Source organism: Eschrichtius robustus, chromosome 20 (genome assembly GCF_028021215.1).
Source record: "Eschrichtius robustus isolate mEscRob2 chromosome 20, mEscRob2.pri, whole genome shotgun sequence".
NCBI lineage: Eukaryota > Metazoa > Chordata > Mammalia > Artiodactyla > Eschrichtiidae > Eschrichtius > Eschrichtius robustus.
The window spans coordinates 20,031,598-20,046,234 of NC_090843.1; the positions used below are offsets into that span (position 1 = coordinate 20,031,598).

At 42.1% G+C, this 14,637-nt stretch overlaps 3 protein-coding genes across 3 annotated transcripts; all 3 read right to left on the reverse strand.

Annotated features, from left to right (window-relative positions):
- LOC137754427 (keratin-associated protein 2-3-like) lies at window positions 1–390 on the reverse strand. The gene has a single exon (XM_068530090.1). It carries the CDS (start codon window positions 388–390, stop codon window positions 1–3), a length of 390 nt encoding a protein of 129 aa, XP_068386191.1.
- A 6,224-nt stretch (window positions 391–6,614) lies between these two features.
- LOC137754429 (keratin-associated protein 2-3-like) lies at window positions 6,615–7,004 on the reverse strand. The gene has a single exon (XM_068530091.1). It carries the CDS (start codon window positions 7,002–7,004, stop codon window positions 6,615–6,617), a length of 390 nt encoding a protein of 129 aa, XP_068386192.1.
- A 6,225-nt stretch (window positions 7,005–13,229) lies between these two features.
- On the reverse strand, window positions 13,230–13,619 carry LOC137754430 (keratin-associated protein 2-3-like). The gene has a single exon (XM_068530092.1). It carries the CDS (start codon window positions 13,617–13,619, stop codon window positions 13,230–13,232), a length of 390 nt encoding a protein of 129 aa, XP_068386193.1.
- Between the last annotated feature and the right edge of the window lie 1,018 nt (window positions 13,620–14,637).

A 14,637-nucleotide genomic window follows, 5' to 3' on the forward strand; every position in this document is an offset into this window, starting at 1 on the left:
TCAGCAGCAGGAGGAAGTCCTGCAGGTGGCCCAGCAGGGGTCCGGCTGGCAGCAGGGGTGGCGGCAGCACGGGGACTGCACAGAGACGGGATGGCAGCAGGTGGTGGTCCAGCAGCAGGGGCGGCAGACCACGGCCTGGCAGGACGTGGGGCAGCAGGTGATGGGGCGGCAGCAGCCGTCCTGCAGGCTGCACGGGGCGTAGCAGACCGGGCGGCGGCAGGGCTCACAGATGGGGCGCGTGCAGCGGGGCACGCAGGTCACGGGGCGGCACACGGTGGTCTTGCAGGACACTGGGCGGCAGCAGCGGGGGTCGTGGCAGCAGCAGGGCTGGAAGCAGCCTCCGGCGGAGCCCAGGGAGGAGGAGATAGGGCCGAAGCAGGAGCCAGTCATGGCGGTGTCTGGGGTTGAGTTGGCTTGAGCTGTTGAGAGGAGTTGAGAGTTCTCAGGTGTGAATATCTTCCTCCTGCTCTGGGCCCTTTATATACCCTGGTCAGCTGCTGATGACCCCTCTTGTTTATCTTTTGGCCAATTAAGTAGACATTTGTTTTGACTAATGATTGCATTGCTGGTGAAATACTCATGATCTCATTAAAGAACATGTGTTACATCCCTAAATATGGATGTATTCACGCTGTTCATCATCAAAACCTAAGCACTCCTCTGCGCCATTTGAAGGGATAGCAGCTCTTCATGCTTATTTTGAGTTGATGGCACCTGGCAAATCCTGGGCAAAAGGGGCCTAAAGGGGCTGCATTTTTAAAGAAATTAAACATATAAGGGTTTCTAGAGCACTGACTAGATCCTATCCTTGACCCCCAAGAGATCCCCTGAAACACCTACATGTGAATCAGACAGGTGTCCGACACAGTCTTTTGTGTGGATTCCTTGGGAAAACATTTATGTTTCACTTGATGTATAGTGAAATGTACATGCCTTGAATAGTACTGCAGCTCATATGCTTGTATTGGAAAGGCAAAAGTTTATTTTCATAAACCAAGTGAGTACTAGAATAAAATATCCAAGAGTGCCATCATTTTTTTTCTTTTTCTTTTTTCCAGCGCATGTTGTGGCATCTCTGATCTGGCTGGTCAGAGAATATTGATTTCCTCTGAGGCATGACATGTTTTATAGTTGCCTTTCTTGTGTATGTGATATGGAATCGTGTAATGAGAACTTTTTTCTTACTATACCTTGACATGGGTGCTACAACTATGAAGGGATAAGACAGAGGTTTGTGCTCCATCACAGATGTAGAAAACAAATTTGTGGTCACCAGAGGGGAAAGGCGGGGAGGGATAAATTGGAACATTGGGATTGACATGTACACACTACTATATACAAAATAGATAACTAATAAGGACCTACTGTATAGCACAGGGAACTCTACTCAATACTCTGGAATCACCTGTGTGGGAGAAGAATCTTAAAAAGTGTGGATATATGTATATGAATAACTGACTCACTCTGCTGTACAGCAGAAAGTAACACAACATTGAAAATCAACTATACTCCAATAAAAATTAATTTCAAAAACAGACAGGATTTTTCAGCAAACAGTGTACACACATATGATACACTGTTCAAGGCAGTGGATTGGGGAGGTACTGCAGCTGTTCTGTGATGGCAAGGCTAGAAGTGTGATTGATGGACATGCTTCTTTGGGAATCGTTGCCACGGGCAGTTGAGGAATTGCATGGGGAAAACGGTCTCATTACTTTTCACCTTTACTCCTATGATTCACCAGACAGGGTTTTGGATCACTTTAGGATCATTTCCATAATTCAAAAGAATGTGCCTCAGGCCCCAGGAGCTAAAGCTTCCCAAATGGAATTTCAAACACAGTGTCAAAACTTTAAAAGAAATGCAAATTGACTGAATGTAAATTGACACAATTGGGGAAACAGAGGAGGGAGAAATCCAGTACAATCTCATCGATGTAGACCTTCAACTCTCTCTCTCTCACGTTCTGTTGTCCATGGGCACTCGTGATTTTTTCAAAGCGGTAAGCAGAGCCTAGATTTTAAAAACTTGTATATTCTGCTCTCTTTTCTCTTTTTTTCCCCAGCTTTCTTGAGATATAATTGACATATAACATTGTGTCATTTTAGGTGCACATTGTGATGGTCTGATACACATGTATATTGCAAAATCTTTACCACAAAAAGGTTAGTTAACAGATCCTTCACCTTACGTAACTATCATTTTGTTGTTGTTATGATGAGAACATTAAAGCTCTATTTTCATAGCACCTTTTGAGTAGCCAGTATACCGTTGACCCGTGCACAACACGGGTTTGGACTGCATGGGTCTACTTATAAGCAGATGTTTTTCAGTAGTAAATACTACAGTGCCACATGACCTGAGGTTGGTTTCATCATGGAGAGGGAGGAAATGCAAGTACAGAGAAACCATAGATACAGAATCTCGGATATGGAGGGCAGAGGGTCGGTGCCCCTAACCCCAGAGTAGTTCAAGGGTCAACTATAGTATTGTTAACATAGTCACCGTGCTGTTCATTAGATCCTCAGAATTCACTCATCTCGTAACTGGAAGTTTGTATCTTTTGACCAACATCTCCCCGTTTCTCCTACCCCTCAGCCCCTGGCAACTACCTTTCTAGTCTATGTTTCATTGAGTTTGATGGTTTTGATTCCACGTGTAAGTGATATCATATAATATTTATCTTTCTCTGTTTGACTTATTTCACTTAGCATAATGCCTTCAGGGTCCATCCATGTTATCCGAAAAGGCAGAATTTCCTTCTTTTTATGGGTGAATTATATATAGAAAACATTTTGTTTATCCATCCATGTGTTGTTGGACGTTTAGCTTGTTTCAATATGTTGGCAGTTGTGAATAATGCTCTCATGAACATGGGAGTGCAGATATCTCTTTGAGATAGTGATTTCATCTCATTTGGATGTATTCTAAGATGTGAGATTACCGGATCATAGGGCAGTTCTATTTTTAAATTTTTGAGGAACCTCCGTAGTGTTTTCCATAGTAGCTGTACCAATTTACATTCCTACCAACAGTGCACCAGGGTTCCCTTTTCTCCACATCCTCACCAGCATTTGTTACGTCTTGTCTTCTCGATAATACCCATTCTAACATGCGTGAGGTGCTATCACATTGTGGTTTTGATTTGCATCTCCCTGGTGATTAGTGATGTTGAACACCTTTTCATGTACTTGTTGACCAGCTCTATGCCTTCTTTGAAAAAATGTTTACAAATCCTCTACCCGTTTGTTAAGTGAATTGGTTTTTGGTTTTGTCTTGTTTTGTGTTGTTCTGGTGTTATTTAGGAGTTCGTTAATGTTTTGGATATTAACTGCTTATCAGATATATAGTTTGCAAATATTTTCTCCCATTCAGTGTGCTGCCTTTTCATTTTGTCAATGATTTCTTTTGCTCTGTAGAAGCTTTTTAGTTGGATGTAGTTCCATTTGCTGGCTTTTGCGTTTCTTGCTTGTGCTTTGCTCCTTTCAAGCCACATTGTCTCATAATCAATTTTTCCTGTTGCTTGAGTGGGTCATCTTCCTAATGATCCCATTCTGTGCAAGGAGAACCTCTTTGGAGGATCACCTCAGTTAAGAAGATGAATTTCTCTACTCCAAACTCTTCTGAGCCAAAACTGTTCCAAAATGATTTTTCTCTCCCTTTTATAAAGATCCACAAGGATGAAGAGTTCACTAGCCCTTCAGTAGGCAATACTGGTGTTTATTCTGTCTAAGACACTCATCCTACCTGATGCCCAATTTCATATCCAGGCAGAGAAAATATGGGTCATGTGTGAATAATTCATATCCCCAAACTCTGTGAATTGACACTGGTGGCAAGTCATGTGCTATTTTCTGATGCCACTTATCCTAAGACCAGACAACACTCATTGAATACGTTGCCACTTACTATGTGTCCTTGGGTCATGAGGGATAATAAAGATATGTAATCAAGGTTGTTGTGAAGATTAAGTGAGCTAATAAGTGTGAAGCAGTAAGAACAGCGCCTGGCACTTAGTGTCTTATATTTGTTAAGTTAATAAATATATTTTAATAGGTCATGTTACACTGGTGCCTTATAAACTCCAAATTTTGAACTCAGAACAAAGATGAATGTTTTTGATATGGCAAATGGCCACTTCTCTGTTCAAATCACTGTAGAACACATATTGAATAAGATTTTTCAGTGGGGAGTTTCATTAACAGAGTAAACTAAAAATGCCTGGAGGAAGATATAGAGCTCCCTCTATGTGAACACCAATCTCTGTAAAGGGGAGTCAGGCTATCGATGTAGAACTGACAAGACAAATACGTGTCAGAATTGTGGAGAGTGGATTAACCCTACTGAAAGTACCACAACCCATGCAAGAGAGTGAGGTCTTAGAAAAACATCCTTAAAAGAAAAGGCTGAAAACCAGACAGCTTCTTAGTGGTGATGGGCAACAGATTTTGCATAAGGAATGCTAGGGCTTTATTTAACCCAACAATTTCCGACCATCACATTGTGAATAAATTTTAACATGAAAAGTACTGTCTTGTTGAGTTCTCAATTCTCAATTGTCTATACAAATGGGGAAAAACAATTGTACCTATAATCTGAAACAGCTAGCAATGTTTAAAAATTCTTCATTCGGAACATAGCAAAAGTGCCCCTTGCTTTATGCAATTGAGATGATCGTAAAATGCTAAAATATAAATTTAATGTTTAATAATTTGATCACATTTTAAAGATCTCAGGGACCTCCCTGGTGGTCCCGTGGCTAACAGTCCACACTCCCAATGCAGGGGCCCGGGTTCGATCCCTGGTCAGGGTAGTTGATCTCATATGCCGCAGCTGAGTGTTTGCATTCCACAACGAAGACCTGGCACAGCCAAACAAATTAAATAAATAAATAAATATTTATACGAATTTAAAAAAGATCTCTGAGAAGTCCACTATGTACAACACGGTGGTATACTCTTATCTGTAATAAAAGATCTCTTTAGGAGTACAAACCGCTGCTCTCTAACTTATCTGCTTTAAATTCATTTAGACTTTGATAGTTAACATTTTTAAGAGCATAGCCTAATTGTGAGAAAATTTTAAATAATTTCCCCCAAATAGGTACAGGTTTTAGGCAATCCAGTTCATCTAAAAATAAAATGTACGTTCATTTTTAAAAGTTAATAATTGAGAATAATATGAAGAAGAAGATGAATATTATTACCAGTTCTGTAGGTTTTGTTACCTAATGTTCCAGCTATTTTTTTAGGCATAAAAACACATAGACACGGACACACAGAACACATATTCCCTCACAAGATAGGTTCATATTTTACTGCTTCCTTATTTTTTACTTAAAAATGACAGGACCATTGCATGAGGTTTCCTAATCGTCAACTATTTTTGGTATTTCTTATATTATGTACTATTTGACTTTTTTGTGATTTACAGCTCATGTCCCTAAGTAGATTATAACCTCTTCAAAGCAGGAACCGCCTTTTATTCCTTTATATTCCCTCAGGGTGGTCAACTCAGTGCCTCATTCACAGTAGATGTTCAAAAAGTACTTGTAGATTGGCAGTGATTAACGTGCGTGAAAAATGCCTTCAATGCCCAGTTCCTGAGCACAAAGATAAGCAGCCCTGGAGAGCCAGTATGGATTTAATATCCACACAAGTCGACATTGTGAATAACATTCCAAATAACAGTCAGAGCTGTAATGCATAGAAGGGAGTGTATATTACCTGAAGAAGCAGTTCTACTTGGTCACAAAATATGACAGTTCCTCTGCGCAGAGGAACGTGTCTCCGATCATAGTAAGAGGAAATGTTTGGCTTAAATGCTTAATGTCAGGGGGCTTGCGTTCTCCTGGGTCTTTTCTGAACATCAGTGGTTATAATGACATTAAGAAACGTATTTGATCTTTCATTACTCATTGCTCCTTAGCTTCAAAAACAGGCGATTGGCCAGATGCCACTCAAGGTTCCTTCCACCTCTAACATACTGTGCTTTCTGTGCTGTGCCAGCAGGTGTGAGTTCAGTGAATGAATACTCAGACTGGGAATATAAGTGGTAACCCCAGTGTAGACTACTTGCTGGTCATTTTTGAAGAACATTTCTCAGGTGTGCGGCACCTGTCTGGAACCGTGGGCATCTGTGACTCTGTATATGTGATGAAGATATAGCTGTGCCCACCTTCCTTAGCTACTGTGTCCTATAAATGCCATCTACAATGATAAGAAGGAAACTATCCAGACTTCGGTTATTTTAGAGAACAATTTAAGAGGATTATCCTGTATCTTGCTTTCAATGTCTCTGGAAAATTCAGACAGAATCTCCTTAAAGGAAATATCACGAAGACCACGATTTCTATGCTGGGAGTGCTGAATTTATTAGAAAACCAACAACATGATATAGGAGGGAGCTGGGGTGTTGAGAGGACAGGATATTCTTCATCCGTAGTTCGTTTGAAAAGGGTCTTCGGTGCCTCTTAAAAGCTAGTTAGAAGAGAGGAGGAAGGGGCTTCTCGAGAAGAGACCTGCCACCTTCTGCTGTGAAGCTGTGGGACAGCAGGATGGAGCCGGCCGTCTCTGGGGGACCCTTAGTGACGATGCGCTCCTAGGACGCACTGCTCAGCAGCAGGAGGAAGTCCTGCAGGTGGCCCAGCAGGGGTCCGGCTGGCAGCAGGGGTGGCGGCAGCACGGGGACTGCACAGAGACGGGATGGCAGCAGGTGGTGGTCCAGCAGCAGGGGCGGCAGACCACGGCCTGGCAGGACGTGGGGCAGCAGGTGATGGGGCGGCAGCAGCCGTCCTGCAGGCTGCACGGGGCGTAGCAGACCGGGCGGCGGCAGGGCTCACAGATGGGGCGCGTGCAGCGGGGCACGCAGGTCACGGGGCGGCACACGGTGGTCTTGCAGGACACTGGGCGGCAGCAGCGGGGGTCGTGGCAGCAGCAGGGCTGGAAGCAGCCTCCGGCGGAGCCCAGGGAGGAGGAGATAGGGCCGAAGCAGGAGCCAGTCATGGCGGTGTCTGGGGTTGAGTTGGCTTGAGCTGTTGAGAGGAGTTGAGAGTTCTCAGGTGTGAATATCTTCCTCCTGCTCTGGGCCCTTTATATACCCTGGTCAGCTGCTGATGACCCCTCTTGTTTATCTTTTGGCCAATTAAGTAGACATTTGTTTTGACTAATGATTGCATTGCTGGTGAAATACTCATGATCTCATTAAAGAACATGTGTTACATCCCTAAATATGGATGTATTCACGCTGTTCATCATCAAAACCTAAGCACTCCTCTGCGCCATTTGAAGGGATAGCAGCTCTTCATGCTTATTTTGAGTTGATGGCACCTGGCAAATCCTGGGCAAAAGGGGCCTAAAGGGGCTGCATTTTTAAAGAAATTAAACATATAAGGGTTTCTAGAGCACTGACTAGATCCTATCCTTGACCCCCAAGAGATCCCCTGAAACACCTACATGTGAATCAGACAGGTGTCCGACACAGTCTTTTGTGTGGATTCCTTGGGAAAACATTTATGTTTCACTTGATGTATAGTGAAATGTACATGCCTTGAATAGTACCGCAGCTCATATGCTTGTATTGGAAAGGCAAAAGTTTATTTTCATAAACCAAGTGAGTATTAGAATAAAATATCCGAGAGTGCCATCATGTTTTTTTCTTTTTCTTTTTTCCAGCGCATGTTGTGGCATCTCTGATCTGGCTGGTCAGAGAATATTGATTTTCTCTGAGGCATGACATGTTTTATAGTTGCCGTTCTTGTGTATGTGATATGGAATCGTGTAATGAGAAGTTTTTTCTTACTATACCTTGACATGGGTGCTACAACTATGAAGGGATAAGACAGAGGTTTGTGCTCCATCACAGATGTAGAAAACAAATTTGTGGTCACCAGAGGGGAAAGGCGGGGAGGGATAAATTGGAACATTGGGATTGACATGTACACACTACTATATACAAAATAGATAACTAATAAGGACCTACTGTATAGCACAGGGAACTCTACTCAATACTCTGGAATCACCTGTGTGGGAGAAGAATCTTAAAAAGTGTGGATATATGTATATGAATAACTGACTCACTCTGCTGTACAGCAGAAAGTAACACAACATTGAAAATCAACTATACTCCAATAAAAATTAATTTCAAAAACAGACAGGATTTTTCAGCAAACAGTGTACACACATATGATACACTGTTCAAGGCAGTGGATTGGGGAGGTACTGCAGCTGTTCTGTGATGGCAAGGCTAGAAGTGTGATTGATGGACATGCTTCTTTGGGAATCGTTGCCACGGGCAGTTGAGGAATTGCATGGGGAAAACGGTCTCATTACTTTTCACCTTTACTCCTATGATTCACCAGACAGGGTTTTGGATCACTTTAGGATCATTTCCATAATTCAAAAGAATGTGCCTCAGGCCCCAGGAGCTAAAGCTTCCCAAATGGAATTTCAAACACAGTGTCAAAACTTTAAAAGAAATGCAAATTGACTGAATGTAAATTGACACAATTGGGGAAACAGAGGAGGGAGAAATCCAGTACAATCTCATCGATGTAGACCTTCAACTCTCTCTCTCTCACGTTCTGTTGTCCATGGGCACTCGTGATTTTTTCAAAGCGGTAAGCAGAGCCTAGATTTAAAAAACTTGTATATTCTGCTCTCTTTTCTCTTTTTTTCCCCAGCTTTCTTGAGATATAATTGACATATAACACTGTGTCATTTTAGGTGCACATTGTGATGGTCTGATACACATGTATATTGCAAAATCTTTACCACAAAAAGGTTAGTTAACAGATCCTTCACCTTACGTAACTATCATTTTGTTGTTGTTATGATGAGAACATTAAAGCTCTATTTTCATAGCACCTTTTGAGTAGCCAGTATACCGTTGACCCGTGCACAACACGGGTTTGGACTGCATGGGTCTACTTATAAGCAGATGTTTTTCAGTAGTAAATACTACAGTGCCACACGACCTGAGGTTGGTTTCATCATGGAGAGGGAGGAAATGCAAGTACAGAGAAACCATAGATACAGAATCTCGGATATGGAGGGCAGAGGGTCGGTGCCCCTAACCCCAGAGTAGTTCAAGGGTCAACTATAGTATTGTTAACATAGTCACCGTGCTGTTCATTAGATCCTCAGAATTCACTCATCTCGTAACTGGAAGTTTGTATCTTTTGACCAACATCTCCCCGTTTCTCCTACCCCTCAGCCCCTGGCAACTACCTTTCTAGTCTATGTTTCATTGAGTTTGATGGTTTTGATTCCACGTGTAAGTGATATCATATAATATTTATCTTTCTCTGTTTGACTTATTTCACTTAGCATAATGCCTTCAGGGTCCATCCATGTTATCCGAAAAGGCAGAATTTCCTTCTTTTTATGGGTGAATTATATATAGAAAACATTTTGTTTATCCATCCATGTGTTGTTGGACGTTTAGCTTGTTTCAATGTGTTGGCAGTTGTGAATAATGCTCTCATGAACATGGGAGTGCAGATATCTCTTTGAGATAGTGATTTCATCTCATTTGGATGTATTCTAAGATGTGAGATTACCGGATCATAGGGCAGTTCTATTTTTAAATTTTTGAGGAACCTCCGTAGTGTTTTCCATAGTAGCTGTACCAATTTACATTCCTACCAACAGTGCACCAGGGTTCCCTTTTCTCCACATCCTCACCAGCATTTGTTACGTCTTGTCTTCTCGATAATACCCATTCTAACATGCGTGAGGTGCTATCACATTGTGGTTTTGATTTGCATCTCCCTGGTGATTAGTGATGTTGAACACCTTTTCATGTACTTGTTGACCAGCTCTATGCCTTCTTTGAAAAAATGTTTACAAATCCTCTACCCGTTTGTTAAGTGAATTGGTTTTTGGTTTTGTCTTGTTTTGTGTTGTTCTGGTGTTATTTAGGAGTTCGTTAATGTTTTGGATATTAACTGCTTATCAGATATATAGTTTGCAAATATTTTCTCCCATTCAGTGTGCTGCCTTTTCATTTTGTCAATGATTTCTTTTGCTCTGTAGAAGCTTTTTAGTTGGATGTAGTTCCATTTGCTGGCTTTTGCGTTTCTTGCTTGTGCTTTGCTCCTTTCAAGCCACATTGTCTCATAATCAATTTTTCCTGTTGCTTGAGTGGGTCATCTTCCTAATGATCCCATTCTGTGCAAGGAGAACCTCTTTGGAGGATCACCTCAGTTAAGAAGATGAATTTCTCTACTCCAAACTCTTCTGAGCCAAAACTGTTCCAAAATGATTTTTCTCTCCCTTTTATAAAGATCCACAAGGATGAAGAGTTCACTAGCCCTTCAGTAGGCAATACTGGTGTTTATTCTGTCTAAGACACTCATCCTACCTGATGCCCAATTTCATATCCAGGCAGAGAAAATATGGGTCATGTGTGAATAATTCATATCCCCAAACTCTGTGAATTGACACTGGTGGCAAGTCATGTGCTATTTTCTGATGCCACTTATCCTAAGACCAGACAACACTCATTGAATACGTTGCCACTTACTATGTGTCCTTGGGTCATGAGGGATAATAAAGATATGTAATCAAGGTTGTTGTGAAGATTAAGTGAGCTAATAAGTGTGAAGCAGTAAGAACAGCGCCTGGCACTTAGTGTCTTATATTTGTTAAGTTAATAAATATATTTTAATAGGTCATGTTACACTGGTGCCTTATAAACTCCAAATTTTGAACTCAGAACAAAGATGAATGTTTTTGATATGGCAAATGGCCACTTCTCTGTTCAAATCACTGTAGAACACATATTGAATAAGATTTTTCAGTGGGGAGTTTCATTAACAGAGTAAACTAAAAATGCCTGGAGGAAGATATAGAGCTCCCTCTATGTGAACACCAATCTCTGTAAAGGGGAGTCAGGCTATCGATGTAGAACTGACAAGACAAATACGTGTCAGAATTGTGGAGAGTGGATTAACCCTACTGAAAGTACCACAACCCATGCAAGAGAGTGAGGTCTTAGAAAAACATCCTTAAAAGAAAAGGCTGAAAACCAGACAGCTTCTTAGTGGTGATGGGCAACAGATTTTGCATAAGGAATGCTAGGGCTTTATTTAACCCAACAATTTCCGACCATCACATTGTGAACAAATTTTAACATGAAAAGTACTGTCTTGTTGAGTTCTCAATTCTCAATTGTCTATACAAATGGGGAAAAACAATTGTACCTATAATCTGAAACAGCTAGCAATGTTTAAAAATTCTTCATTCGGAACATAGCAAAAGTGCCCCTTGCTTTATGCAATTGAGATGATCGTAAAATGCTAAAATATAAATTCAATGTTTAATAATTTGATCACATTTTAAAGATCTCAGGGACCTCCCTGGTGGTCCCGTGGCTAACAGTCCACACTCCCAATGCAGGGGCACGGGTTCGATCCCTGGTCAGGGTAGTTGATCTCATATGCCGCAGCTGAGTGTTTGCATTCCACAACGAAGACCTGGCACAGCCAAACAAATTAAATAAATAAATAAATATTTATAAGAATTTAAAAAAGATCTCCGAGAAGTCCACTATGTACAACACGGTGGTATACTCTTATCTGTAATAAAAGACCTCTTTAGGAGTACAAACCGCTGCTCTCTAACTTATCTGCTTTAAATTCATTTAGACTTTGATAGTTAACATTTTTAAGAGCATAGCCTAATTGTGAGAAAATTTTAAATAATTTCCCCCAAATAGGTACAGGTTTTAGGCAATCCAGTTCATCTAAAAATAAAATGTACGTTCATTTTTAAAAGTTAATAATTGAGAATAATATGAAGAAGAAGATGAATATTATTACCAGTTCTGTAGGTTTTGTTACCTAATGTTCCAGCTATTTTTTTAGGCATAAAAACACATAGACACGGACACACAGAACACATATTCCCTCACAAGATAGGTTCATATTTTGCTGCTTCCTTATTTTTTACTTAAAAATGACAGGACCATTGCATGAGGTTTCCTAATCGTCAACTATTTTTGGTATTTCTTATATTACGTACTATTTGACTTTTTTGTGATTTACAGCTCATGTCCCTAAGTAGATTATAACCTCTTCAAAGCAGGAACCGCCTTTTATTCCTTTATATTCCCTCAGGGTGGTCAACTCAGTGCCTCATTCACAGTAGATGTTCAAAAAGTACTTGTAGATTGGCAGTGATTAACGTGCGTGAAAAATGCCTTCAATGCCCAGTTCCTGAGCACAAAGATAAGCAGCCCTGGAGAGCCAGTATGGATTTAATATCCACACAAGTCGACATTGTGAATAACATTCCAAATAACAGTCAGAGCTGTAATGCATAGAAGGGAGTGTATATTACCTGAAGAAGCAGTTCTACTTGGTCACAAAATATGACAGTTCCTCTGCGCAGAGGAACGTGTCTCCGATCATAGTAAGAGGAAATGTTTGGCTTAAATGCTTAATGTCAGGGGGCTTGCGTTCTCCTGGGTCTTTTCTGAACATCAGTGGTTATAATGACATTAAGAAACGTATTTGATCTTTCATTACTCATTGCTCCTTAGCTTCAAAAACAGGCGATTGGCCAGATGCCACTCAAGGTTCCTTCCACCTCTAACATACTGTGCTTTCTGTGCTGTGCCAGCAGGTGTGAGTTCAGTGAATGAATACTCAGACTGGGAATATAAGTGGTAACCCCAGTGTAGACTCCTTGCTGGTCATTTTTGAAGAACATTTCTCAGGTGTGCGGCACCTGTCTGGAACCGTGGGCATCTGTGACTCTGTATATGTGATGAAGATATAGCTGTGCCCACCTTCCTTAGCTACTGTGTCCTATAAATGCCATCTACAATGATAAGAAGGAAACTACCCAGACTTCGGTTATTTTAGAGAACAATTTAAGAGGATTATCCTGTATCTTGCTTTCAATGTCTCTGGAAAATTCAGACAGAATCTCCTTAAAGGAAATATCACGAAGACCACGATTTCTATGCTGGGAGTGCTGAATTTATTAGAAAACCAACAACATGATATAGGAGGGAGCTGGGGTGTTGAGAGGACAGGATATTCTTCATCCGTAGTTCGTTTGAAAAGGGTCTTCGGTGCCTCTTAAAAGCTAGTTAGAAGAGAGGAGGAAGGGGCTTCTCGAGAAGAGACCTGCCACCTTCTGCTGTGAAGCTGTGGGACAGCAGGATGGAGCCGGCCGTCTCTGGGGGACCCTTAGTGACGATGCGCTCCTAGGACGCACTGCTCAGCAGCAGGAGGAAGTCCTGCAGGTGGCCCAGCAGGGGTCCGGCTGGCAGCAGGGGTGGCGGCAGCACGGGGACTGCACAGAGACGGGATGGCAGCAGGTGGTGGTCCAGCAGCAGGGGCGGCAGACCACGGCCTGGCAGGACGTGGGGCAGCAGGTGATGGGGCGGCAGCAGCCGTCCTGCAGGCTGCACGGGGCGTAGCAGACCGGGCGGCGGCAGGGCTCACAGATGGGGCGCGTGCAGCGGGGCACGCAGGTCACGGGGCGGCACACGGTGGTCTTGCAGGACACTGGGCGGCAGCAGCGGGGGTCGTGGCAGCAGCAGGGCTGGAAGCAGCCTCCGGCGGAGCCCAGGGAGGAGGAGATAGGGCCGAAGCAGGAGCCAGTCATGGCGGTGTCTGGGGTTGAGTTGGCTTGAGCTGTTGAGAGGAGTTGAGAGTTCTCAGGTGTGAATATCTTCCTCCTGCTCTGGGCCCTTTATATACCCTGGTCAGCTGCTGATGACCCCTCTTGTTTATCTTTTGGCCAATTAAGTAGACATTTGTTTTGACTAATGATTGCATTGCTGGTGAAATACTCATGATCTCATTAAAGAACATGTGTTACATCCCTAAATATGGATGTATTCACGCTGTTCATCATCAAAACCTAAGCACTCCTCTGCGCCATTTGAAGGGATAGCAGCTCTTCATGCTTATTTTGAGTTGATGGCACCTGGCAAATCCTGGGCAAAAGGGGCCTAAAGGGGCTGCATTTTTAAAGAAATTAAACATATAAGGGTTTCTAGAGCACTGACTAGATCCTATCCTTGACCCCCAAGAGATCCCCTGAAACACCTACATGTGAATCAGACAGGTGTCCGACACAGTCTTTTGTGTGGATTCCTTGGGAAAACATTTATGTTTCACTTGATGTATAGTGAAATGTACATGCCTTGAATAGTACCGCAGCTCATATGCTTGTATTGGAAAGGCAAAAGTTTATTTTCATAAACCAAGTGAGTATTAGAATAAAATATCCGAGAGTGCCATCATGTTTTTTTCTTTTTCTTTTTTCCAGCGCATGTTGTGGCATCTCTGATCTGGCTGGTCAGAGAATATTGATTTTCTCTGAGGCATGACATGTTTTATAGTTGCCGTTCTTGTGTATGTGATATGGAATCGTGTAATGAGAAGTTTTTTCTTACTATACCTTGACATGGGTGCTACAACTATGAAGGGATAAGACAGAGGTTTGTGCTCCATCACAGATGTAGAAAACAAATTTGTGGTCACCAGAGGGGAAAGGCGGGGAGGGATAAATTGGAACATTGGGATTGACATGTACACACTACTATATACAAAATAGATAACTAATAAGGACCTACTGTATAGCACAGGGAACTCTACTCAATACTCTGGAATCACCT